The 25,016-nt window shown below is 41.3% G+C and overlaps 2 protein-coding genes and 2 long non-coding RNA genes across 15 annotated transcripts in view; 2 read left to right on the top strand and 2 right to left on the bottom strand.

Annotated features, from left to right (window-relative positions):
- The window catches only part of TXNDC11 (thioredoxin domain containing 11), a 29,933-nt gene extending 27,007 nt beyond the window's left edge, over window positions 1–2,926 (top strand). For all 4 annotated transcript variants that reach the window (XM_068206759.1, XM_068206757.1, XM_068206758.1 and 1 more), the window contains one exon: window positions 1,270–2,926. In XM_068206759.1, coding sequence (XP_068062860.1) covers window positions 1,270–1,894 — 625 coding nt within the window. In that variant the 3' untranslated portion in view covers window positions 1,895–2,926. The remainder of the gene's footprint in view (window positions 1–1,269) is intronic.
- SNN (stannin) lies at window positions 1,924–10,626 on the bottom strand. Of its 8 annotated transcripts, none has more exons than XM_068206784.1 (5): window positions 10,493–10,626; window positions 9,527–9,647; window positions 8,610–8,754; window positions 6,936–7,010; window positions 1,924–4,618 (listed from the first exon to the last, which is right to left on the bottom strand). In XM_068206784.1, the coding sequence occupies exon 5, from the start codon at window positions 4,539–4,541 to the stop codon at window positions 4,278–4,280; it is 264 nt and encodes an 87-aa protein (XP_068062885.1). In that variant the 5' UTR covers window positions 4,542–4,618; window positions 6,936–7,010; window positions 8,610–8,754; window positions 9,527–9,647; window positions 10,493–10,626; the 3' UTR covers window positions 1,924–4,277. The 8 variants fall into 8 exon arrangements, with proteins under 8 accessions (XP_068062885.1, XP_068062886.1, XP_068062887.1 ...); XM_068206785.1 differs by lacking the exon at window positions 10,493–10,626 and adding an exon at window positions 9,798–9,989; XM_068206786.1 differs by lacking the exon at window positions 6,936–7,010.
- Window positions 10,627–11,528: 902 nt separating this feature from the next.
- On the top strand, window positions 11,529–24,011 carry LOC137483579 (uncharacterized). Its single transcript, XR_011004541.1, has 4 exons — window positions 11,529–12,077; window positions 14,333–14,395; window positions 16,284–16,368; window positions 23,726–24,011. It is a non-coding gene; the product is annotated as an uncharacterized lncRNA (long non-coding RNA).
- LOC137483581 (uncharacterized) lies at window positions 12,027–17,307 on the bottom strand. 2 transcript variants are annotated; one of them, XR_011004543.1, is made up of 3 exons: window positions 16,471–17,307; window positions 14,331–14,417; window positions 12,027–12,672 (listed from the first exon to the last, which is right to left on the bottom strand). It is a non-coding gene; the product is annotated as an uncharacterized lncRNA (long non-coding RNA). The 2 variants fall into 2 exon arrangements; XR_011004544.1 differs by lacking the exon at window positions 12,027–12,672 and adding an exon at window positions 12,813–12,849.
- Window positions 24,012–25,016: the final 1,005 nt, after the last annotated feature.

Here is a 25,016-nt window from a genome sequence, read left to right as displayed (position 1 = left end):
TGGGCTTATTCTCTGTCCTTTTTCTCACTTATATAATTAACCCATATCTGAATGTATGCTACTTACCAGTATTCTAGACATAAATTGGACAGCCAGATGGAAGCAAACTAAGCTTTTCTTCCTTGTTTTGATGGCTGCCTCAGGGAAGAGAGAATATGCTGCTGACTGGCAAAGCTGGAGCAGACCCAAAGTGATAAGCTATTAGCTGGCTTCCCAGTTGTACAGGGTGAGGTGGAAGTGGCTGTGCTGCAGAAGGAAGTGAAATTGTGTTATACTGGAACATTCTGAGTGAAAGGCTGAAGATGGAACTGGTTCAGAAAGACAAGAGCAAGAGTCATTTCCAGTCTAGTCCTTAGAGGACAGTTTAGCCTGGTCTGTGTGCACATGGTTCACAAAGGGCAGTAATTGTAACATTTGTCATAGTTGGAACTGGTGTTTTTTAGTGGTTGATAGTCTTGAGGAAGAAATTTGGAAATTTGCTGTTCTTGTCCTCTCTTGTTGTAACAGTTTATGTTGTTTTAGAAAGGAAGGAGGCTTACCTGCTCCATATACTGGGCTTAGTATTCACAGCTTCACAGGGGGAATACACCAACAGAAAAACCTTGTTTGGTTTGCTTCCTTCATCACCTCTGACATAAAGACAAAGCAGTAAGAGGAGAAAGTAAAGAGATTTCTTTTTTTTTGACAGTAAAAGGGCCTTCTGACTAAAGTGACTTACTGTTTAAAAGCAATCTGCTCCCTTGCCATGGCTGTCAGGAACTCACTAAGCTGCTGCTTCCAGGAAAACAGGTTCAAAATAGTGATTTCCCAGTGGGTAGCTGTATGGATCTGGACTTGAATTCTACTAATATATGTAGACTTAGGAACATTTAAACATCATTCTTCAGCTTACAAATACTAATGGCACTGTACTCTGATCATACAGTGATGTTTCCCTATATACTTGGAAGATCAAAACCCATGATCATGAATATTTACTTTTTAAAAATGAAATCTGTTTTCTGCGATTTAACAGAATTTTTTCTTCAAATACCAGTCCCATGCAGAGATGCTTAGAGCACACAGACTGGAACACAGGGAAAAGTGAACATCAAAAGAAAATCTGTGTGATCTATCTCTATTACATGTGCTTAGATTTCTCTTAGCTGCTGTACTAACCATACTTGATAAAAAATAAGGTATCAAGTTGGAGTTAAACAGCAGATGCTTAGGTAAAATTATGCTTAACCTTCCAGAGTACTTTACTATTAACTTGTTATGTCCTTCTAGGAAGGAGCAAAGTGTGAAGTTCCCTGAAGACTTTTCAGTTAACCTTCCTAATCTCCTGAAATTTATTTTACATCACTCAAGTCTTTCTTCGTCAGAGCCGTGTACCAAAGAATGCCTACATAAAGAGTCAGTTCTACAGCAAGGACACATCTCACACTTAGAGAGAGAAATTCAGAAGTTAAGATCAGAAATCGGTGCCCTTCATCAGGCGCATGACCAGCTTGAAGCACAGCTTTCTGAAGCCAGGAGAGAGGAACAGAGACTACAGCAGCAAAAACACACACTGGAAAAGCAGCACAAGACACTGAAGCTCCACAGTGAGCAGTTACAGGCTACATATGACCAGAAGAATCAAGAACTGTTAGAAATGGCTGAAAAGCTTCAAGAATTAGCTGATGCATCAGAAAACCTCCTTAAAGAAAATGCTTTACTGAGAATTCTGGTGGCATCAAGAGGAGGAAAGCTACAGAGCAAAGATGAAATTGAAGAACCCCTTCAATCTGAGCAAACACTTCCTGAAGATGATATATCACTTTCAACAGCTACTGCTGCTTTAGAGGAAAAAAGCATTGATAATATTGATACCATAGAGACAGAGCACAGTAGTGGAAATAGGACAGAATAATTGCATACACAAAGTCAAGTGATGCAGTATTGGGTAGGCATTTATGCAAATTTTATTGACATTCATTGTAAATAAAGCCTTTCCCCACATGATCTAGAAAAAGAAAAAATCAAATGAAATATTTTTGTATACTTGAACAACTTATTAGATAGCCCCATCTTAAGAGAAGAGGAGAATGGAAAACACTTTCTGCACTTTACTATTGCACTAACTTGCAAACACCTGTCCATTTAAATGAAAGATACTGGTTTGTAGGGGCAGCAGTGTGCAGCACCTCTGACTAAGGACCAGTTAACTGGCTTTCTCTTACAGCTGCTAGAAGGGAAGTCAGACCTCTGATTTATACTTTTCCATAATTTCTGAAATTTGCCCTTTACACTGCATTCTTTCTGCTGAATTAAAATAGATACTTCATTTGTATAATCAGTAAACTTGAATGGACAAAGTAATCTTGCTACAGCTGTTCTGTTCTCGAACTTCAACACTTTGTATCACTTTCGTATACTGGTATTCTGACCCTGGAAACCATAAAAGCCATCTGTGAACTGTTCTCTGCTGAAAACTAGAGGAAGCCTTACTGAATTAAGCCTTTTTTTCTTTGCTTTTAAGAGGTCTCAAATACAGCTGTTTAAGTGCACAGGTCTGACTGTACATGCAAGTCTCTTGAGAGCAATATTTTAAAAAGCATGTGTCAGGGTAAGAACATTATCAGCTGTACCCCATATGTTATACTCAAGAGGCAACAGCAGGAGCTTTTTACTACTGACAGCATTTTTGTGCTTCAAATTACAGCTTTCAATTTTAAAAAGGCAAATGTAACACTAACAAAGCAATTCAACATCTTAGTGTAGAAGAAGGGGACAACTTTTTGTCTAGGCCATTCTTGTCTTGCATATAGTTAAAATTCTCAAGCAAGCTTCCTAGGTCTTAAGTTATTCCATATGTACAAGTACAAGAAGCAAAGTCTAATGCTTCCTCTGGAGCTGAATTAAGGCTAGGCAATTAAGTGTTTAAAAACATCAGTATGCAAAGGAGGCCATGTATAAAGTAATAGAAAACAGGCCAGTGACCTCTAAGCATGTGTGCCTACACAAAGAATTTTAGGATACATAAGCCGCCATTGGCTGCTCAGTGTTGTTCCTTCTCCTCCTCCCAATCCTTTACAATCCAGAACTTCCCATTTAACACCTTTTTACAGTTCCTATAACTGAACTCCAGCACAGAGCAGGAAATACATGTTATTTGGAAGGACTTGGCCATTGCTAGCTAAAAACTTCTACAAACTGACCAGCAATAACCCTTGCCCCATCAACAGTACAAAAGACTGAAACTTGTAGTACAGTGCCATCAAAAGTTATATACAAGATACATTAACTGAATTCTAGAGTTGTCTGGCTGTATGTATTACAAAATACCTTTTTGTAACAGGCTGTTAACATACACCCTAAGTACACAAACCAGGGTTCTAGGAAGAATTCGTACTAGTTTCACTTAAGCCAGTTAGCTGTGTAACCACTTATGCAGTTTCAGCACACAGACCTATGGAAGACAGAAGCCTGCTCTACTGCCATTTCAAACACCTGGAAACCATCTGGACTTTCCCTGAGGGTTCACTATCCATCATAAGCTCCCAGGTTGGAACCCATCAAAATGGCAGTTTCCTTGCAGTGGCTACATATAGAACTCAGTTCTAGCAGCCAAAAGCTTAACCAACATAGCTGCAGCTAAAGGAACTTTTCCTTTCTTGCTCCTGTGTTTCCTCCTTCAGCACATTATTGCAGGCTTATCCCTTCTTTTCAAATGAAGTACTCTGCTTCAGTGCAATATACTGTTCAGAGGAGGAGTTCTGACTTAATGGCTGCACACTCAGTCTAGTAGCAGAAGCAAGCTTTAACTGCAGATCTGGTTTTGAAGGTCTGGAGTCCCATCCATGGTAGTGGATCAGAAGTCCCTGTGTACTACATACACATCACATTCCCATATGCTACAGAACACAAAGCAAGAAGTTTCTGGCCGCCTATTTACAGTTCACAGTTGTAAAGTAGTTCACATTACAGTAGTAGCTCCATCAAAATAGGCTCAGCTAAACATTCAAGTAACAAAAAACAGTAGTAGTCTCTTCACACCAGTATATCCCTGTGCCCATTGCCGGCAATGGACATTACACCAGGCGAGTCAGCTCGGGCCATAGGGGAATTAGGATACACAGTTGATGCAAAGTGCAACTTTTCTCAGTGCATGCAGTTGCAAACAAAGCTTATTTAAATCTCATCACGGTGTTTTCTGATGAGTAGTTTGCACGTGACCAGGTTCTTCACAGTATTGAGATGCTTCTGCTGGTTACACGTCGTGAGCGTAGCCCATCCGCATGTGTTGCTCTGAGTTAGCTGTGTACTTCTGGGCCATTTGGAGTTAGCTTTGCTTTCCTCTCCACACAGGGTCCTTTAGCAGAGTACTGCACCAGCAGAAAGGGCTCTTTGGTTTCTCCCTCACCCACAATGCTTTCCTCATCCTCACACTGGCTGAGCTTCTGCAGCCGCAGGTAGCACCAGCAGCCCAGAATCAGGGCTCCCAGAGCCGCAATAGCAATCAGGATAACGATGACAGTCACCACTCCCGTGGTGGGGCTGTGATCTGTGATAGACATGGCCAATAGTTCAGGCTGTCCTCTTCTTCAGGTGATTTTTCTGTCCTCACTATCAGTCTTGATGCATCTTCAAACTCCTGCAGGGTTAAAAATAAATAATGAATTTGTGCAGTTTTACTGCACTCAGCAAGATTATACACATGGCTGGTATTGTCCACAAGGGCATGTGATCCTCTTGTACTCCAGTGCTTTATGCTGCTCAGTCACAGAATCACAGAACCATGTTTTGGCTCCTGACATGCTTGAGATAGGAGCCTACTAAGAGGTAACAATTTTCACTAGGAGGTGCAAGACAAGACTGAAAGCTCTATGGAATTATAGTTTAGCACAGGGAGATTTAAGACTGTTCATGCAAATGCTGTATCACAAGTGAAATCTCAAATACATGACATGGTAGCAATTCAGCTACCTTTAGTTTTCCTCAAGCAGTCCTACAGAAACAGTACATTTGAGTGTCTGCCCTTTTTTAAAAATCTAATTTACAAACATCCTTCTTATATACTAACAATTCCAGGATTGGTAAGCTAATTGTGAAGGTAATTGCAGTGCTAATGCATTACTATAAGTCTGTCCATAACACTGGTCTGCTTACAAGGGCTGGGTACATGGTAATTAATGGTTTGTTCATTCAGCACATTAAACATCTGTTGCTATTTGCATAAAAAGTCGGTAGAACTGTATTTAACAAACCACAGTAGAAGCTCCTGCTCCTCTTAGTGGCTTTAAAAACAGAAGAGAAATGTAGTCTGTTAGGAGTGCAGCTGGAATTGGAAGAGAGGCAGTAGCAGGAAACTGGAGGAGCTCCAAGACTTCCACTGCTGTAGTGTGAGCAGGAGAAAAATACACAAGTAATGTCTTTTGCTACTTCTTCCAAATCCACAACCCTATTTTAAAAAGTCATGTGAGCCTTGTCTTTAGTTTCAAAAATTACTGTTTACAAAGGTGATAGCTTCACTTTCCTTCCTTCAACTAGGACATAAAAAGTAATGAAAGAATGACTTGCTTATTTCCTACTACCCTAGCTCTTCAACAAAACACAAATTCATGCAAGACTATAGTAGAGTCCAGAGCCAGTCCTACCTAGGAACATCTCCTACATCTGTACTACTGCAAAAATCAGGTTAGGGCTCAGTGCTGCCATTTCAGGTACAAAAGGTCAGTCCTTAGAGGCTCTAAGGCCAGCTCTAAGTGCACATGGGCCTTTCTCTGGACCTGTACCCCCTGGCTGGCAGTGGGGTAACAGGACTATCTTCTGGCTACCAGCCTGTTGAGGGTCACATACTCCTGCCCAGGAAAGGCTCCTTGTCACCATCACTGCTGCAGTCTCAGCTGCAAGTACAGCATCTTCATACCAAAACCCCTCAGAAGTCAGTCTTAACCCACCCTGACCCAGGACCACTGGGTTACAGTGAGTGTCACTCAACCGCATCAAAAAGTCTCACCTGCATTTCAACATGAGTCAAGGCAATTACAGTGCAGGATCCTTACTAAGACAGCTCAAGCCAGAGACTATGTTTTTATCTTGATGTGTCATGGAATACCCATGCGTATCACCATTTCAGCAAGGACACCACTACAGAGTTTAGCACATGTCATTAGAATCCATTGTCACATAACTTGCAGACACTCTGGTTACATTTCCAGCCCTGTAAGCTACAATCAATAGCTTGTGGTGTATCTGATACAACCAGCCCATTTCTGCAAAGTAGGAAAACCAAACCTGACCACACCACACACCCTCAGCAGGGCTGTGTGCCCACTGCAGCCAGAGAAGTGTATGATTTGTCATAATCATCTTGGTTCTGCAATTCTTACTCAACACAGGGGGATCAACTGAGGGTGATTAAGAGCAACTTTCATGTAGTTCATTTTCCTCAGGGCATGTCTGTAGAGCAGCAGTGTTTGATCCAGCCAAAACAGTACAGCATCAGCATAAAAGATAGTTTACCTGGCTTCACATGCAGACACTGCACAGCCACATTGAGGCTTCTTCTGGAGCTTGCACTATTGTGATAGCGTACTGTTCCTCTACAGCAGTTTGTGTCAGCATATAGCCTTATATTAAGCTGTTACTATCACCTAGAAAATAGTTTTTCATAGTGGAAACTATTGCAGATGCTACCCCTCTGCCAGTCTACTCTGCTACCCCTATGCCAGTAGACAGCTTCAACTATATAAAGTATGAAACAGTTGACATCACCAGTCTCTCTATCACCAGGATTTTCTGGCAATCTTGTTTCAGGATGCCCAAGACTGATTTATGATGACTAGACAATTTTGAGTCCAACACAGCAACTTAGAGATTCCTCTTAGAGAGCTTTCTTGGCCAAATCCATAGGTTACCTTTAAAATTCCAAATGTTTTCTATTTGATTTAGAATTCAAAGAACTTCACCTTTCAGTGACAAAGTGTAGGCATCCTTCCTTCAGGCATATCCTCTTCCTCCTCAGGGACTTGAGAGACAGCACCCTATATAAAGTCAGGTATTAAGCATCTGTACAGATGGCACAAACAACTAGTTAATAGTGTGTGACAGCAGCTTTAGATAGTTTGGAAGCTATAGTGTTGTTGCTAGGTCACACTGCTATTTTTCTGGCTTTAGGTCACTCTACAGCTAGAGCTAAAGCTCTCCTGCAGTGTTAGTTCTATCTACCCTTAGCACAATACATTTGCATGTTGTAACTATATTAGTAAGAACTTCTGGAGAAGCCTTGGGATTGTGTTTTTTTCTGGACACACAGCTCCAACCTTGCTATTCTTTCCACCAGCAACTGATTGGAATCCAGATTAAACTGTCTCTGTACTCCCCTTCTTGACAGGGGAAATACTGCATTTTGTAGATCCCCTTAAACTGATTTAAAGACCATAAATTGTTCAGGCTCACTTTCCCCTTAAAGCCTACCTGAGCTAAAAAGCCCCTATGAGCATACCAGGAACACCACTGCCTTCATTCATCACTTCTACTAGAAGATATTAGAGGCTGTAAATTCCTGGTCTTCAAAGAGATTGCCAGCACCATCCATATATTTGGTGGTACCATGTCCCTTCCCACCACACTTGCTATCAAATCGAGCATCTAAGCATATTGACTCATTAGCAAGATTACTCAGATGACTGGTGTGAACTGCAAATAGCCAATTTTAGATCTTACAGCAATCAAGCAGTGAAAACATCAGTTAGAAACCATTTTTCCATAATTAACTTGCTTTTCTTTTTTGCCTAATACCAGCTTCTACTCAGAAATTTATTTGTGAAGTTTTATTATCCAATTCAGAAGCTGTAACTAAAGGACAAACAGAAAGGCAGTCTGAACTGCAGAAGGCTTCTAGGGGACAAAGGCAGTGCAAGACTGAAATTAGTTCCTAAACCAAGTTTTTCATTGTTACAGGCATTATGCTGCTAAGTTCACTATTTTAATACCTACAGGCATGTTCACTGCTACCATTCAAGCCAAAGCTATAGGGAGAGGCTTAAAAAGCAAGTTTACTATGGTTCACCCAGATATACTGAAGTCCTCACCAAGCAGTTATGTTCAAGGTTCAAGTATTAAGTCTTTTGGCTTTTTTTTTTTTTTTTTTTTTTTGGGGGGGGGGAGATGGAAGGGAGGGGAGGAAGTGGGAGCTACTGTATTATAGTATTCAACTTAAAGTTAAAAGGGGCATAGTAAAGAAATGAGAATAAAGCTATCAGAGTGACCTTCAGTTTAATTAAAAAAAAACCACAGAACTGTTTTATGTAAAAAGCCTCCAACAACAGCTTCTAAATCACCATGCTTCTAATTGTGAAAAATGCTTTCTCCTGTTTCTCTAGTAAAATCCCTTTTGAGGAATGCTGCATATTCAACACCGTAACACCCTTCTTGCCAAGGGGAGAACCCAATGGGAAGGTCAGTGCTGTACATTTACCACTGGTACAAAAGTGTGCATAGCACCCATACTAGCCATAGAAAGCAAAGCCTTTACAATACAGGAGTGCTCAGGCTTCACCACTTGCACATAAAAAATGACATCACTGTTATTCTTCATTAACTCCAGTTAATACCACCTCCTTGTGATAATGCTAAGTTACCTTGTACAAGCTGGAGCTTGGCCAGAGGCTATTTTAGAAGCAGGGAGCTGTTTAGTAGAATGCTTCAATGCAAATCATTTTTTCCCAACCCTTGTTATAGTTTTGATGAGGAATAGAAGAACAGGGCTTTTCTGTGGCTAATTAGCTGTGGACAGTATTCCAAGAACTGAGCATTCAGGCAATTGTTAGACGTTCTAGAACAAAAGCTGATACCTAACAGCATTGGCTGGAACAGCAGTTACTTCCCACAGTGTAGTGGTACCTTAATCAAGACTCACTTTTAAAGCTTTGCACCAAGCTAAACCACACAGAAGTTGGTAGTTTACAGAAGACAGCAAGATGGAGAGATGAGAGAGTAGCAGTCTAAGATGTTTTCCAGACATGACAACAGTTGCAAGAGCAGACAGACTTTTTCAGCAGCATAGCAAGTGGAGGAGGTTTATGCTGTAACTGCTGTCAGGCAAGTCAGCCAGTTAATGCAGAACTGGAAACAGGCCTACAGTGTTACGACCATGTTGACTTCAGAGGCAATTGCATGGCAGGCAAAACATCCATCAGACTCCAGATTTTTATCTATCAGTGTCACATCCACGTGGTGCTCCAATGAAAAGTCTGTCCTGACACGATAAGAGTCACTTCTGACATTCTATTACCAGAAGTACTATGTTGTATATATCCCCTGGCATAGCTTAATTTTTGATATATTAGAAAAATTAACGAGATGCCAATATTAAGTTTGCTGATAAAAACAGTCTTTTTATTTAGATTCAAGGTAGCTTTCCAAATGTGTTATTTTGGGTTTTTTTTAATGGCTTTGTCTAGCAGCTACACAGCACCCAATGTTTCTGACAGTCAAACCATTTTAATACACAGCTCAAACCTTTAGACAGCAAGTATGCCAGAAATCAGTCACATACCTGCACCAAGCAGCTCTGGCTAGGAGTCCTCTACACAGACTTTCTGAGTCACCTTATTACAAAGGTGAAGGTCGCACTGGTTTTGGATCTTGTCTGGCAAGTCTTCCTTCTCAGTCTTCCCCTGTGGAGAGGGATCATATTGGTCTCTAGCTGCTCTGCATCCTGAGTGCCTTTCACTTCTGGCTTTCCAGTGACGTAATCATGTTTAACTACTAAACTGTGCCAGTCTGGCACAAGCTGTCAGGGAAAGATCCCTTACCGTTTCACCTACCTGCTAATCAAGGTAACAGTCTCACAAGTGGTTTCAAGTTCTTTAGATTTATTCAAAAGCAGTATCTACTGACAAGTGTAATGTCTACACCTACACTTGTGTCAGGAAGGGCACGAGATGCCACGGAACACTGCAGATACTAAGAGGAAGGAACAAGACGCAGTTTGAACAAGTTGCGTTACCGAAAACTCCCGGATTGTCATCGTAAAGGTGGGTTTGGACATAACCCTGCAGCACGTACCGAACTCCTCGCACTGGGCAAGCCTCTCCAGCCGAGAGGAGCCCGGCGCCCACCCCGAGCAGCCGCCGACGATCCGTGAGGCACTGCCTTGTGACTGCAGCACGGCTGCAAACCGCCGGGAGACGGGGCCGAGCCCTAGGCGAGGCGGCACGGGCCGGGGGAGCCCCGAGTCACCCACGGGGCCCACGCGAGGCCTGCGGGGCGCTCAGCACCCGGCAGGGCCGGACGCGGACACAAAGAGCGAGAAGGGGCGGCCCCGGCCCAGGGCGGGGGAACTCGGGGGGAACTCAGACGGCCCCGACCCCAGCGCGGGTCCCTGCCCGCCTAACCGACCCCCGCCCCGGCTCACAGCACGGCGAGCCCGCCCACCCCCGCAAGGAACCGAGCCGCGCCTCCCCCCGCCCCCGGATCTGTCGCCCGCAGTCACCATCCCGCAGCACCCCAAAGCACCCACCAGCCTCGCCGCGGCCGCGGCAGCGCCTTCCCCGCCCGCGCCTCCGCCTTATAGCGGGGGCCGGGCGGCGCCGCGCGGCGCCAATCGGGGCCCGGGCAGCAGCAGCTGACGGGCGGGGCCCCCGCGGCCCTTCCCTCCCTTTCCGTGACAGCCGCGGCGCGTCCCGCCCCGCGCCGCGAGCGGTGAGAAGGGAATCGCAGAAGAGAATCAGAGCGTCATAGAGGCATGGAATCGTGAAATCGTCCAGGTTGGAAGAGATCTTTAATACCGCCCAGTCGAACCGTCAACCCAGCACCATCACAGTCGCCTCTAAATCTCTAAACCGCATCAGACAGCGCCACATCCAGACGCCTCTTCCTCTTAAACACCACTAGGGACGGTGCCGCCACCACCGCCCTGGGCAACCTATTCCACTGCCTGACTGCCCCAACAGCCGCCGTCTCAGCTTAAAGCCATTTCCTCTGGTCCCCTCTGGTCACTCACGGCAGAAGAGACCGGCCCCCAGCCCACTACAACCTACTTTCAGGCAGTTTTAGAAAGTGATGAGGTCCACCTGGAGCCTCGTCGGCACTAAACAAAGCCAGCTCCCTCAGCCACTTTCCATAGGACATGTTTTCCAGACGTTGCATGGCAGGTCTCGGCTCCGGCGGCCCGCGGAAGGCTGAAAGGTTCCCTTGAAGGGCCGCGCTCCTTCGCCTCGCCGCCTCTGCCCTCAGCCCTGAGCCCCGCGCGGCGTCCAGGCGAGGCCGTGAGGGCGCAGCCGCCCTCGCCACGGACTGAAGGTGTCGGAAGTCGCTGACCCAGCCCCAGCGCTCTCCTCGCCATCCCTGCCGGGGTAAAAGCCCTCAGACACCTCCGTGCCCCGGCAAGAGGCGCCCTCTCGTTTCACCGGGCAGCAACAGGACAGGGGCGCCCTTAGCGGAGGCCACGCCTGAGCCGCCGCGGTGTTGGTGGCACTCACGGCCCCGCCGGGCCCGGCCAGCTCTCCTTCGTGGCCCCGAGCAGACAGCGCCGGCCTCCCTGAGGGCGTCTGCAGAAAGGTCTCGTTCCCAGTATACCCATTATATTTGGTAATTCATGCCATGGTGCTGCAGTTAGGAAATTGCCCAATACAGGATTTGTCACCCTTCGGTTGAAGTTGGTCATTACTGGAGTAAAAGAGAATATTGCGACTCCTCAGATGTGGTATAGTTCCTGGTAACACAGATCCCAACTTGTTTGAGGTTCATCTGAAGTCTGGCAGAATGAGTTTTGAGGGAATAGACTGTGACTGAAGATCAAATCTGGAAGTCACCATGACTTACAGAAAGACTTGTTTTACAACACAGTTTATATTGTAGTTTAACCCTAGTCAGCAAACAAGCTTCCCATTAGCAGGATGGGGGAAAGAATCAGATGACTTCATTTTATTATTCACTTTTAATTATCAACCCTGCTTTCAAGGAAGATCCAAAACATAGCCCTACGCTAGCTACTCTGAAGAAAACTCAATTCTAACCAGAACCAGCAAAACTGCAAAATTTTCTATGGGTGAAACTGAATTTTCCTTCCTTAAATGCAGTGTCCACCATAAGCATGAAGCAAGGTGCGTGGTTTCTTTCCATTCTCATTCAGTGGAAAGCTAAATATGGCCCAGTACCCCCATGGATGTCTCACCTCCTCTACTTGCTCTCTAAGCCATGCAGACACAAGTCATCTTTTGCGTGGGAGCTGTGCAGCCCCCTGCACATATGTTGGTGTGTCAGGAGACCTTCCTAAGATGACAGGTAACTCTGGACTGCTCTCAAATCCTATCTAGCCAGTTTGCAGCATTAGCAGAGCAGCTGTTTCATGGTACACACTGCCCCACGCACACCATCCTGTATTTTCTTTAATCAAAAATGTATGGTGGCATGGAATAGCTGAGATACTACAGCCAGTTAAGAACATTTTTATAGAAGTCATTGTTTAATGTAAGACTAAGAGTTTAAACTTTGGATCTAATAAGTGTAGTGCAGCATCAGTTTCTACTGTCTTTATGCATCAACTACCATAGAAAAGATGATAAAACACTACTAAACCTTAAAAGCTCAATCTTTTTTGAAATAAGTGTAAGAGTAAGCACAGACACTCTTTACTTTCAGTGTTGGTAGCTAATGGTCTGAATAGTCTGGCAAAGTAGCAGTGGCCATGGCTGTAACCTTCTGTGAGGTGAGCAGATGCAGAGGTAGCCTTTGGACCAGTAATTTAATAAGATATCTAAATCTCATTTTGATACTTGAATCTCCCCAGAGATGCCTGTTTTACTTCTGTAACCATGGATGGAGTCTCCGCTGTCTATAAGAGTCCCAATCCATTTCAGTGAGAAGGGTCATGCCCTTTTGTACAAAAACCATGAATGCAATTATGACAAAGCTGACTGGTAAAAGCCATCCAATAATAGCACAGCCTTAAGAGAAGAAGACTGGCAATCACTTTTTGTATAATTTGAAAACTTTTTGCCTTTGAGAAAGTTTTAATAGTCATTTTGTATCTTGTATTTAGTAAATGGCACAAAGAACAAAGCAGGTTCATTCACATCGGTTTCTTATCATTGTAAATGGGCTGCTTGCTCTGTGCAGCTTGCATGGGAAATTTCCAGTCTGTTGTGGAGAAAGTACAGTGCTGTTAATCCTTCAAAATTGCTTTAAAAGCCCATCTTACATTCCCTCCTTCACCTATCCCCAGTTAATGCTGAAGGCTTTTAGCAGGGACAAGGATCTAATGACCTCAGATCCACACATGGGGATCAAAGAACCCACTGTATTCTTCACCAGGAGCTGCTGAAGCATACTCAGTTAAAGCCATTGAGTAATATGGTTTTTAGCTGTGCTAAGAATGAAAAAAATGAGAATATTCTCTCATTTATTTACTGTTGCTCCTTAGCTGTGCACAAGTAATGTACAACTGTAAATATGCAACATGCTACTACAGGACATATTTTTCTCTTCCTTGGAGAAGAATTACAAGTTTATCAGTACGACTTCTTTGTCAATATTCATAACTTACATAAAGAGATTTGACAATTTTCCAAATTTATGTCATGTAAAGCACACACTCAAGAGTTTAAACAATTACATGTGCTTAAAGAGTTCTCTGGGAATTATCCACAGAAGAATTCTGGGGTCACTTGTGGTTGCCACTGTGACAGTCATTTGGCTCTCTGCTGGAGCTACTCTGACCCAAGCATAGTTTCCAGCAGTGTTGATTTTAAGTGTTACTAATTATAAAGATTCTTTTGTTTCTCTTCAGGGACTATAACACTGTCAGATAGATAAATGACTAGATTATGATATGCCTGTATTGTTTTTGTTAGAAATAAATTGTTTCCATTGTTTGCAAATTCGCATCACACACTCCTTGTCTCCTAATGTGGCTATTTTAAAAGTACTTATTTTTGGAGTTTCTTTCTGTCACTTATATCCTGTGCCCTCTAAGTATATTCTTTGTATAGTCATTATGCTTAAATTTTGAATAATTACTGTCAATATTTATTCCTTTAATTAGGGGCATATGTTGTATTACTTCTGAAATGGTGGCCAGTAAAATAAGCTGTATGCTCCCTCTATTTCCACTTGGAAAGACAGCAAGTATGCAGCAGATGCATATTACACCTTTAATATCTGTTCCATTTCCTGTTGTTCTGTAGCACTCCTTGGTGCAAAATGTGTTCAGTAATCATTGGGCACTCTAGGAAGTTTATCAGGGAAAGAGACCACACAGGACAGTTTTGCAGGTCTGTAGGGAGATTGCTGAAGAGAACAAACTGCTGCTGTCTCTATTTGAGGAGGTGTAAATAGCATCTTGCAACTTTACTTACAGGTCACTGGAGAGCACATACACAGAAAATGGGACCAAGCTGACCCTCTCCAGCAACTTGAGCAGGTTTTATATTTTTTTATTTCACCTGGAAAAAATTGCACGAGAAATTATTAATCCAGCTCTGTGCATGGAGAGAAATGAAAGTATATGAAGAGTTTGTACAGGTCAAAGTTTAATTTTTTTTAAGTTTTGCAAAACCTCAGGGTAATACTAAACCAAGATTTGCTTCCTCTACCAGAGCATGCTGTACATGCCCCCAAATATTTTCTTACATTCTTCTGCTGTGGAACCCTACCAGCTTTCCTTAGCCTTCTGCTTAAGAAAGCATCTTTGAGTTTTGTACTCAACTATTTGTAATTATGGGTATGACTCATGAAGTGTAAAAGCACTTTTAAGATTAGTGTGAGAATAGACTCACTGTATATCTGAATAGTAGAATCAATCCATGTCTGCATTAGTGCTAGAAATATCCACCATACCTATTTAAAAGAAAACCTTCAAAAGATAGTTTTATATGACAGCATAATTGAATGATGCATTCTCTAATTCTGATTAGCGCTGTAAGTGGTACTTCATGATCAGAGACTGTGAATCCAGGCCAGGAAAAATGGATTGTTTAAAACCCATCTGAGCATAAGCTTTAATTTAGGATTCTGAAGGCTGTAGCCCTTTTTTGGCATAGAACCTAAGTTGGGACAAGAGGTGTTTCTGCTTGGATGCCTTGCATTCTGCCCTGAAAAGACAGCTTTTGTATGTAACTCCATAGATGATAAAAGGTGAAAACAGTGCTGTACATCATATTCAAAATGAAAAGTATAATCTTTATTTTGCTGCAACACTAGGAGATAGCTGCAGCTATCTCCTATTCACTTCCACGGCTTCAAAATACGCAAAAAGATGAATTTGCTGTGTTGAACATCTTTGTCTCATGCTTTAGAGGCTGTTTTTGTACCTGAAAACTGATAAACAAGGTACAAAGCATTTCCTTTCTGCAGCAGTTCTTTCTAAAGCTCTCTGCCAGAGTTGTGAAGCCTACTGAGAAAAGACATCTGGTGAGAGTGCCAGCATCTCAGGCTCACTCTGTGGATCTGGGTGCAGTCAGTTCCCCATCCTTCCAGGTTATTACTTAGCATCCAACAGTCATTTTAAAACATGTTATTTTAACCTTGAGAAGAGACAGGTTTTAGCAAAATCAAATGTTGCTCTGCAATTAGGCTGCAGGCCCAATCTGTAGGAGGCAGGAGAGGGGATGGTTTCCTAGTTAAAAGATCTGGCAGTGTAACAAACTTCATTTTGCAGGAACAGTGTTTGCTTGACTCTATAGGTAACTCTGTTATGCTGAAAAATAGAATCCTTGATATACATTTGGAAAGCACATTTGGTAGAGTGGTTCAGCATTTCCTTCAATTTTACTTTGCCACAATGAGACTTACAACAAAGCTGTTCTCTGTTGCAAGACTGGAAGCAGAGGAAAAAAGTTTTTATTTTCATTCCTTCTCTCATCCACGGATAAAACTCCACATATTTTATGTTCCTGTGTGTAGCAGCCTTTTCCTACTCTGAATGAACTTAGCATGCTCTTATTTCTTTCTGTCATCAGTAGTGTGGCCCAGAATATGCTTTTCCTTTGGCAAAGCAATCTCTTAGGACAAACAGGCTGCAATCATCTTCTGACTGGTTTCTTAGTAGGAAGCTGAGGGACAGCAAAAATGGAAGATTAGGTGAGCACAAGCTTAGCAACCTTCATAGCCTGCAGATAGTCCAGAGGAGCAGGGACCAAAATATAAAAATTGTCTTAAAAAATGACATTGCTAACCATTACGTGTGTGGTTGGATTTTTTGTTTTCTTTATTTTATGAAGAAACATTTAATGAAAAATGGAATGATTTAGTGACTTTCTGGAAGAGTTGGTCACATGAACTAATTTTGTTAAGTAACTTCTTACTTCCAGGTATTAAAAAATCCAATTGTAAAGAAGTCTTTAGTGTTTATGTATAGATCTTCTTAGACCTTGGCCAATTTGGAGATATGGATAAGTAAGTACTCCATTCTGTACACTGGAACTGAAGCTTTCTTTTTCAAATTTACCATTTTAAGTTAATTTGATCAAATAAACAAAAAGTGGCTTTGAACATTACCAAATTTTTAGCCCTCTCCTTGTTTACTGCTTCCCTACTGGAGCTATATTTCCTGTCTTCAAGACATGTATTGGATGTGTTAGCTGGGGAAACCCAAAGAAAATCTGTTTAGAGTACAAATGTGTGTGTTTACAACATTCAGATTGGAGTAGGATTGTTTTGAGACTGAGTAGTCAAACATTTAGTAACTTCTTGACAGTCTTATTAGACTTTATTACCACAGTCCTGCTTTTTACAGCAAGTGCTTCCTGAAACAGAGTAAGAGCAGTGATACAAATCAGTGTCCACCAGTGCATTGCATTTACTGTGACAGATTGCATTGCAGTGAAACATCTCTCCAGATAAAGCCTAGTTTGAACCTTCCCTACTATAGCAAAGAGAAAAAGAAATCCCTTGTTATCTCAACATTTGTGCCAATTTGTCTGGTTTAGCTTTGAATTCTAGGTTTCAAATCACAGTAAACAGTTCAAACTGGAAGCATCAGCTCTTGGGGAAACCAGAAAACACTACATGGCTGATACCTACCCAGAATAGAAATCTAATGAAACATTTGCACTGTACTTCAGGACTAGCTGCCTGGTGCTAGGAGAGAAGGTAGGGATGGTTTAGAGACAAAATGGGGGTTTGAGTGATGTAAAAAGGGAAGATGGAAATAATCTGAAAAACTAAGCCCAAACAAATAAACTCAGACAGCTTCATCTAGTCTCTTGATAACTCTGGTCATAATTTTTTTCTGCAAATTTCCTGATAAATTTTGCCTGGATGTTGTTTAGTGCTCCTGTTTTCCTGGGAGTAAACACAACCTAGGAAACCCAGGATAGGAATATTGCACCAGAGCAATCAGAACATAGGCAATATTTAATACATGAAAGAGCTGTTTTATCTACTAGTAGGGAAAACTATTACAGCAGTCTGATTATGAATAATTGAGTTGCAATTAAGATCTTCAGATTAATTTCCTGAATACCAGCAATTACTTACTATACTACAAGCTGAGCCACAAGCTGTTCTGATGGTGTTGTTCAAAGGCCTTCACTCTCCTTCAGATTCTTGCACATTAATCTATCTGTAACATTCCCCTCTTCCATTTACTTCCATTGTTTCAAGTATAAAGATTTTTTTTTTCCTCTTTATTAGGATTAGGTGTGCTCTCCCTCTGAATATCTGCAGCTGAACATAATTTGGGTTGATTCTGCTACGGTAGCTGCATTATGCTGTGTCAAATCCTAAATGTCAGAGTATGTTCTTTTTGCTACATTTTAATTGTTGGTAGCATTCTGTGACCAGTTTAGACAGGGGTAGCAGAGATGAAGAGGGTATGAAATGGAAGTTTGTAGTGGTAGAGGATGCACTGGTCACTATGTGAGGATCACATGTCCTGAAGAAGGCCACAAAGCTGCAAGGATCACAGAGTTCAGGGTATACATCTTGGGAGAGTAGTACTGCTAATAACATATGCAAATCCTTAGGGAAGGGGGAGTTTGACGACCAAGGAATTCAAGGTGTTAACTGCATGGTGAGCAGTGCACAGGAAGTCTGCATTGGTGCTTGACTAGTTTGCAAGTAAAATTTTACATCCTTGTTTCACCAGCTACGATGCTTATTTGAGCAGTGCCGAGTCCCTCCTGGGAGGGCAGTTAGGAGTGCTGGTAAACTGTGGAAGGATCAGAACAGCCTTTTCTCTAGTGACTTGGTTCTTTTGTTGACTCAACTTTTAGAAAAATCTGGTTTTATAAATTTTTATCCTGAGAAATGTGAGTTAAATTGTATATGTCAAAAGTTCAGTAAAAATGTAATGTTTGTGGTGCCTTTGTTTGGAATAGCTCTAGTTTAGAAAACTTTGTTGCAGAATTTATGCAGTGGTAAAGCTGTTCCTACAAAACAGTTTACAGTAGCTGTCAGCATCAGATGTTTTCTAGGCACTACATTTGCCACCTAGAAACCACAGTAGGGTAATTGTGCTGCAAGTCATCCATGTGTGCAGCCTTGTCAGATAAAGAGATTCTGATGCAGGATTACCCACCAGTCATTAGTCATTAATGACAAGATATCTTTCTTACAGTACAAAGTGCTCTGGAGATTCCCCAAGATGAATGCACAGGCCTTCAAAACAGCACTGCATTTTTTCTGTAAGAAAACCTCTATTCCGTATGGTATTCCTTATGATGAGGTCTCCAGTCAGAAGTTATTCCCTGCAAGGCAACTTTTGTAGGAAATATTTCAATTTTTTTCTTCCACTGCATTTCAGAATTCCAAAACTGAACGGGCATATTCTTTAAAGCTTATATTAATTGCTGTAAGAAATCAGATTCAATATGCTACTTTGAAATAGATAACACTTTAAATAGAATGACACATTCTTTTTTTCCCTGTCTATTCTCTAGATGCTCTTACACCCCATTTGAATACCCGCTCTCCATTTTAGAGACCTCTTTGTTTTTTGAAAAGTCTCATGTCTACTGGACTTTCCTGTGAAGCTTCTCTGCTATTACTCATTACTGCAGCTGTACTAATGATGGATATTCTGGACAGCCTAGTGTGTCCAGAGTTAGACACTGTAGCTGTTCCCATTTTGGCAGCTGGCCATGGCACTGGCTGAGTGCTGGCAAGGACAACATGCTGTATTGGGGCTTGTGGGATATTGCAAATTGAGTAACAGGACTTACAGTGAATGCTGCTGCTGAGAGAGCAGTTACTTATGAACACAGGGCAATTCCCTTAATTCCTTTAGTCTTCTGAATAGTCAAGGATTCTATGGTAAGAATATTAGCAAGAAAAACAGAAAGCAGGCAATCTGAAGGACAAGAAAAATGCTTTAAAAGCTAAAGGAGAATACAGAGCACTGGGAGGCAGTGTGAGTATCAGCCCAGAAGCTTGTAGGGATTATCCCAAACATTGCTCCTCTCCATTTTACTTGTTTTCGAAGCATTGTATGAAAAGACTGTAGCTTCAGGTGGGATATAGGATATCAGACGTGAAGGTATTCTGGGGATAGTCTTCCAGATTTAGGTACACCTTTTTTTTTTTTAACAGAAAAATCAAGAAAACATCTAGGTATTGAAACATGAAAGGTATTACTAGGGTGTAATTTAGATCAGTTATAGCTGTGAGCAGTTTTGCTTTATATGGTGTGTGGCTTCTCTTGGAGCTTTTTATCAGATATTTAGATAGGGATGTGATTAGTGTGATTATTTGGATCTCATATTTCTATTTTGTGTAGTCATGATTACTTCTGTTTGCTGGAGTGTCAGTGCATAGCCAGAGTTCCTTTTCTTTACTTTAGTTCCCATCTCTGCAGACCTGTCTCTTCCTGGCAGAAACACTTTTGTTCCAGTGTAGGCTGGTTGAGTTCCCTCAAATAAACTGACTTCTTTCCTTGCAAACAATTTTGTGTGTGGCATAAAGGTGATAAAAGTGGAATCTTTGCCTGAACAGTTTCAAAATAAAACAGGGATTTTTACATTTTCAGAAGATTAACAGCAGGACTGTGAAAGTTTTTCACATGTTCTGGTAGAATCCCCTTTCCTACTGTATTAGATTACTATTGGCCATGTATGCAGTTCTAGAGATTTGAATTTTTTCTTCTACTTTCCTCCAGACTTATCCTTCCATTGAAGCAAAACCAAATCTACATTTGTATTCTGATTACATAATACATAGCCTAATAAAAATAAGGACCACCACCTGTCACTGTCTACACAGTGGCAGCCAGTGACAGAAACTGTGGCCCACACTCATATGTTAGCTAATTTACTGTACTGAAAAGGAAAATCCATTAGTGGAAGTCATGAGAGGATATTCCAGTGAAAATCACATTTAAAACTAGTTAGTATAAACCTGTTTTTTCTTTCTGTCTTTTTTCCCCCCTCCTTTAATCCCTTTCCTTAACCAAAAACTTTGCTCTGACTTTGTGAGGCTAAGGTAATGGTGGCCATGCAAACAGTAGAAAGAATTCAATGCTTGTTTGACTGGGGAGCAGTGAGTTTCTTACTCAGTTTTGCACTGTCTAGGTCACTGCTAGTGGCCCAGATTTGTTCAGCTAGAGATACTGAACACGATGCTGCTTCAGATGGCATGTGCAGTGCTCTCTAAATCCCAACTGCCAAGTGAAACCTTGGAGCTATGTTTTAGTAAAGGTACAACAAAGAGATTCCTTAGCAGCATGGAAGAGTCAACTTGAAACACCTAGCTGCACTTACTATGTAGCCAGCCATCCTAGCCTGGTGTACACAGAACCTATTTATCAAAGGTTAGGGGGTTTTCGTGAAAATAAAACTCTTCTGTAGGAGGAAGCTTGCTCCCACTGTTGCACTCTTTTCAGGGCAGACTAAATATATTTGTGTTCTAAATGAGTTTTTTTGCCCTCTTTAATTTCCAAGTTCTAAAGGGACTTAGTCATGCCAATGCACTTAAGGCATTTGCACTCTCTGTAGATACTACATTTGCCCTTCCTCCCAGATTTTGTGTCACCTCTCCCATCCAATACATAGAGAAGTGCCTATAAAAAAAGGGAAACAGCTGTAATTAGGACATCAAATTACTAGATACACTTTAAAGCAGAATTAGAGATCAAGAACTTGGCACCTAAAATCCATCTTGGCTCAGCTTTCTTGGTTGTTGCTGAATCAGCTTAGGGCACAGCTTTAAAATTCAATCAGCAACCTTATTATTATAAGTGGGAAATTTTGTTGGGCTTTTCAATTGGTGTTCCCTCACAAAGACCCATCTCTTCTGGAAAATACCTTATACAACACCCACATTTTCTGTTGTTGATGTGTTCTTTATGAACAGTTATTTTGTGAGCTAAAGGAGTCACATGAACTGTACCAGTGGCTGGAATCATCACAGCTTTGCAAAGCAATGCTGGCTGAACTCATCAAAAGGTCTTCAAATGCTCATTTCTCCTCACAGCATGAAAGACTTTGCATGTTGTGACCCATTCAAATACAGATGATAACTGGGTTTTTTACATAAAATAACAGAAATTTCTAACTTCTACGTCCTGTAAGAGTGAGCTTGCCTCTATCTTGTGCCAAGTGTTAAAGGTGTCCAAGCTTCTCTGTGAAAAACTTTAGTGATTTGCTGCTATAGGAATTTGAAAAAATCCAGCTATTTCCAGCCATGTGTGCATCACCAGATTCTGAAGTGGTGACACATGCAGAACAAAGAGCTGTGAGAGGAGAACATGTCACACACAGGACTAAGTGCTGTGCCTGGAGTTCCCTTTGGGACCCACCACTACCATGGTCTGGGAACTGGGAGAGTTCTCCCACTTACCAGGTGTCTGTGATCTGTGCAAATCTGTTTTCAAAACAGACCAAGACGTATCTTCAACAGTGGCAAGCCCTTGGCCATAATCATTAGGTGGAATTAAGCTACAGGATAGGTGCATGCTTTATAACCCTCCAGGTATATTCTGAGTCTCTTCTGGCTGGAGGGACTGTAACAAAATGCACTTTGTTTTGACTGTGGTGGGAGAAGCCTCCAATATCCTTTAAGAGGGTTCTGGGTTGATGCCTGCTGACCTCCCTATAGGCAGGCAACTTACATATATATATATAAATTATTCACAGTCTTTGAGCTTTAGTCAATGTTCTAGGTCTTAAATTTCCACCTAAAAATAACTTGCAGCAGCACAGTTTGTGGGGGCGCATTAAAATCTCATGAAGACACAGATTACCCTAACACTTTCCCCCCTCACTTTTTTTTTTTTTAATGTGCTAAACTTACAGCATCTTTAGCTAGTTGACATCTTGGCTTTTTAACAAGGGTTTAAGAAAATGTTAATCAAACTTTCATGTTCTAATGAATCGTTAATCTCTCTAGACTTGACAGAAAAGATTGCTACAGGATCTCTGATTTTCTGGGAAATGGGACTGTAGTTCTATAGTATTACTTGCTATAGAAAGTGTTGAAATAGATAGTGAATCTTTTTGTATTTATATACCATGTGTTAATTTATTCAGACTTCTGGTTTGGTAGGTTAAGCAACTCAGCTAATGACTTTTATCTGTGATTAAACATGGAAAGGTTCAAAAGCAGTAACTTAAATAATGAGAAATGCATGCATTTTTGTTTAGAATGAGACTGATGCCATGCTTGTCAGAAGTATGAAGAGTGAATTAAAATTACATGGGAAGGAAGTCAGACTTTTCCACAGTTATAAATTAGACTGGCCAGTTGCATAAATAATTTTTTGTATGCATATTATTAATGAATAGCTTTTAGCTATAGCTAAAAGCTAATAGCTTTTCTAGTGCTTCTATTAGATATGTCACATGCCAGCTAGGTTAAAAAAAATAAAAAACAAACCAAAATAAAAACCAACCCAAACAACCCCACAACATTCTTACACAGACTTTAAAGAGGGTTTTACTAACTCAAGACTCAGATTCAGGTCATGGTGTAGAACCTTCAGTTCTGTTATTATTGCATACATTCATATGAATGAAATGGCTTGACTGTATAATTCTACAGACCTCAACCCTCTACATTTTCTGTAGATGCTGAGCTCTCTTAGTTCCCCAGGCAGTCACTGAGATCTCTGAGTGCTCAAATCTTCTAGAAATCCACCCCACTGCAATATAATTCTAAACCAGAATGCATCCCTGTTCTGCATGACATCAGACACAAGATTCCAGTTGTTTGGCCTCAAGTAGAAGAATGCACATAAAACTGTCCCAGCCATTGCCCCTTTTTTCATCTTTAAAGCAAGTTATTTTTCTTCTCTAACACAGAGCATAAAAATAACAGTGAACTCTCTGATATGTTACTAAAAAGAGTGAGAGAGAAGATTAAATTTATGGAAAGTAATTGACTCCATAGGAAATGCATGCCTTGATTCCTACAGCATGAAAGGTCTGAATGCTTGCACAATTGGGAAAGCAAACACCAACATATGGAGGAGAAAAAGTTAAAAACCAAGCTTAGTATTTTGTGCAGGGGAGAGAAATGCAACTTGCTATTTTCTTTTCACCACAATTGTTAAAGCAAAATGGAAACACAAAGGAACTGTGAAATTTGTATATTTCTAAAATTTGTAATAGGATTCAAAGTGAATAATGTCAGATTACTATAATGGGGAATGAACTTGTGTGCTGCTGTGCCTCACAGATATGGTAGACTGCTGACATCAAATGAAGAAACACAGTAAAAATACAGCACTTATGTGCTGGATGAAAAATGATTAATTTATGACTGCAGCTTTGAATGTCCTGACTCTCTTTGAACTGTCAGTTTTCAAAATGCTTTCCAGAATGCCTCTTTTATTTATCCTCTCTGCACTGAGCAGAGTGTGGAAGTGCTTTCCATTTTCCCTGAAACTTGCATCTGATTGGAGGTGTGAAGACCAGAGAGAAGCAAAACTGTTTGAAAGAATCTGTACCAGCCCAGGAAATGCCACAAGGGCACTTCAGACACTTCTGCAACCTCTTCATCCTGATAAGTCAAAGAAGAAAAGCCAGCTCAGAAGCTTTAAATTCAAACTTTTCAATCTATCTTTATCTTCATGTAAATAATTGTTTCTTGTGACTTCTACCCAGTAGTCTGGATTTACCTGCACAGCCAGTTCAAATTAAGTGTATAGTTCTTAAGCACCTTATTTCAAAATAACCTAGATAGTGGAACAATGCAGAGACACTATCTTCCATATGATGACAAACAAAATTATTTTTTCTCGTCATTTGATATCTACATAACAAAAGGACAGATTTCAGAAAATTTGTAGTGTTTGGACTTGGTTTAGATTGAATGTCTTGTCAGATGGAAGCAGCAGAACAGGGCATTTTAGGGTATCCTCAGTGACACAGTGTAGCAGACTGTCAGTGGGTTTAAGCCTTTGCCAGTTAGAAAGCTGAAGTTTGAAGCCTCGTTGCCCTGCAGGCAGTAGGATGCAGTGTTGGCTCTCTCTGCAAAGCCTTCTCCCCTTGCACTTTGCCCTGAGCTCTGTGCATTCTGCACTGAATGTGTGGCAAGGCCTGGGAACCAAGCACGTCACCAGTACAGTGGTGGATGTCTCACACTGTTCCTAACACACTGAAAATCCTCTCTTCTACCTCGGGAAATAAGGATCTTGGGGATTCTTATTGCTTGGGAATATTGGGCAGACTGCTTAATGGTTGGGAAAGAAAACACTTTTGAAAATGTAAAGAACATTAAATTTGCTAGATTTTCCCTTTCCACTTACTTTTTGTCTGTTCCATCCTATTTTGTATTACTGTCTTTTTTATTCCTCTTTTCCACATCTTGCTTTTTTTTCCCCCTCTCTATACAACCAATACTGTTGTATAGTTGAAACAGTATTGGTATTACAGTATTGAATATTGTAGAAACCAATAATGTTTCAATGCCATCTTAAAGACTTCTGCTTTTCTCACTCACCTGTGAACTAATGTGGAATTGGGTTAAAATCAAATTTGTACTATATTCATAAGTAATACAAGAAAAAGAGACTGTACTTTGTGAGTCTGAAGTATATTTTTATAGGTAGGTGAGTTATAAAACTTCTAAAATAGGAGGCTATTGAAATAGAAATGCTGAGATAAATG

The sequence above is a fragment of the Anomalospiza imberbis genome, chromosome 16 (genome assembly GCF_031753505.1).
Source record: "Anomalospiza imberbis isolate Cuckoo-Finch-1a 21T00152 chromosome 16, ASM3175350v1, whole genome shotgun sequence".
NCBI classification, from domain to species: Eukaryota; Metazoa; Chordata; class Aves; order Passeriformes; family Viduidae; genus Anomalospiza; species Anomalospiza imberbis.
Note: the sequence above shows the minus strand (reverse complement) of the source record. Positions and strands in the feature narration are given on the sequence as shown.

Coding starts and splice junctions, on each gene's coding strand:
- SNN (XM_068206784.1), bottom strand. CDS start 4,541: ATGTCTATCACAGATCACAGCCCCACCACGGGAGTGGTGACTGTCATC.